The sequence below is a fragment of the Phalaenopsis equestris genome, unplaced genomic scaffold (genome assembly GCF_001263595.1).
Source record: "Phalaenopsis equestris unplaced genomic scaffold, ASM126359v1 Scaffold000002, whole genome shotgun sequence".
In the NCBI taxonomy this organism is placed as follows: Eukaryota; Viridiplantae; Streptophyta; class Magnoliopsida; order Asparagales; family Orchidaceae; genus Phalaenopsis; species Phalaenopsis equestris.
The window spans coordinates 10,028,139-10,029,961 of NW_018164444.1; the positions used below are offsets into that span (position 1 = coordinate 10,028,139).

The following is a 1,823-nucleotide window of genomic DNA, read 5'->3' on the forward strand; positions in this document are numbered from 1 at the left end:
AATCACTATCGGTAATCGTCTGTTTTATGCAAGAAGTTTATCTGCACGTCGACGTTATAACTTGGGAGATCTAGTTTCCGCTTACTAGACAAATGATTGTAACTATATTTGTCATTTTATAATGAAACTCTTAAACTGTCCAGACCCACGTTTTTTTTTCCCTTTCAATGATTTTTCACGTAAATATTTCTGTCACTATGAGTTATTTTCTTTCTTTTGAATGTGTGTTGAATTATTGTATCTCGCCAAGATGATAAATCATCATAATTTGATGCACGCATAATTATTTATTTATTTTGAAAAAGGAAGACTAAGCCTAAATTTATTAAAAAAATAATAAGAAATATATAAAAAAAAACAGAACTACATCAAAATAAATCGGAACAAAATAAAAAGAGACTAAAAATGGAGAATCCTCAACAGCAATCTGATAGAATCACCAAACCGGACTGAGCTTCGCATAATTATTTTTCGCTGTGTCACGACGAAACCAACCACGTGTCATGATTTGCCACGTGTCAGACAAAAATTCACATGCACGCCACGTTGATCTCATCCTTCCTATGGTTACACCTCGGCTAGACACGTGGAACACAGATCACTACCGCTAAATATCTTGTTTCAGAAAATTATCATATAAATATCATTTGCTGCGTTCGAAATAAGCGCTGAATCGAGCTTTATTAAGATCTAATGCTTCTTCGTAGCCGTTTGATTCTGCTGAAACCGCAGCCGTCGAAAAACCTGAGATTCTCCGCCGTCCGACTCTGCTCCGGTTCGGCCGAACCGTCGTCGGAGAAAATGGAGAAAAGCCAAGAACAGCAAAAGCCGGCGCCCACAAACGGGTAATTGTCCGGCCGGCTTTCTGAAGAACTGATTTTTATTTTCTGATCTTGTAAAATTCAATGCTAATTTGATAAATTAGATGCTTGTGATATCAGGAATACAATGTCGGATTCATTTGGGCATGAATATGCGACTCGTTCGGAAGAAGAAGGCTTTGGAGGTATTTATGGGTCTAATCAATCTTTGAAGAAGAATGGAGAGGACGAAAGCAATCCTTACAGCGCAGGTTAGTACTATTTTAAGTGAAATTAAGTTATAATTTGATTCTTGTTCTGCAAATTTAATTATGGAATTTGTAATTTTATCAGAAAAAGATGACGGCCAGGGAAGGGGAAGTGGGAAAGGGGAGAAAGCTAGAAATGATGGAGATAACACAGCCGATTAGCTCCTTCATGTGTAATTCTTCTTCTTTTTTGTAGTAGTTTTATTGTGTTGAGATATGTGGAGAGGAGCTCCTTCATTGCAGACTCCTACTGCGGTGTTGTTTTGTGTGTTAAGTTTGAAGGCTTCATTCTGTAGTTCATAAGCAGATTCGAGTTACAGAACTGAGAGTGATAGTTTATTTGTGTTCTTAAGTTGACTCTTTTTAGGGTCTGAGATGAGTTGGTGAAATAAATGGATAGTTTTACTTTCATTTTTCTTTTGCTTTGTTTCTGTTTTTGGGATTTATAACATTTTTAAAATTTTCAACCAACATTACAGTAATTGAACATATTTGCATTTGACATGTCCAACTCAAATCTAACGCAAATTCAAAGTTATTCAGGTGTTGTAGTCGTATTTGCATACGATCGTCTGATTTTTTCCAATGTTGATTTGGGTGTTAGTGATGTTATTTTCGCCAAATGTACATTGAAATTTTCTGATGCAAATAGTTTGTGTTAGTTTTTACGTCTGATTTGTTTGTACAAAATGTGCATCGATATTCTTGTTAGAAATTTTTAGAAGATATATATTAGCATTGAATTTAGAATTTT

At 35.3% G+C, this 1,823-nt stretch overlaps 1 protein-coding gene across 1 annotated transcript; it reads left to right on the forward strand.

Moving 5' to 3' along the window:
• The first annotated feature begins 658 nt into the window (after window positions 1–658).
• On the forward strand, window positions 659–1,471 carry LOC110039501. The gene is made up of 3 exons (XM_020744589.1): window positions 659–845; window positions 942–1,072; window positions 1,155–1,471. The coding sequence occupies exons 1-3, from the start codon at window positions 694–696 to the stop codon at window positions 1,229–1,231; spliced, it is 360 nt and encodes a 119-aa protein (XP_020600248.1). The 5' UTR covers window positions 659–693; the 3' UTR covers window positions 1,232–1,471.
• Window positions 1,472–1,823: the final 352 nt, after the last annotated feature.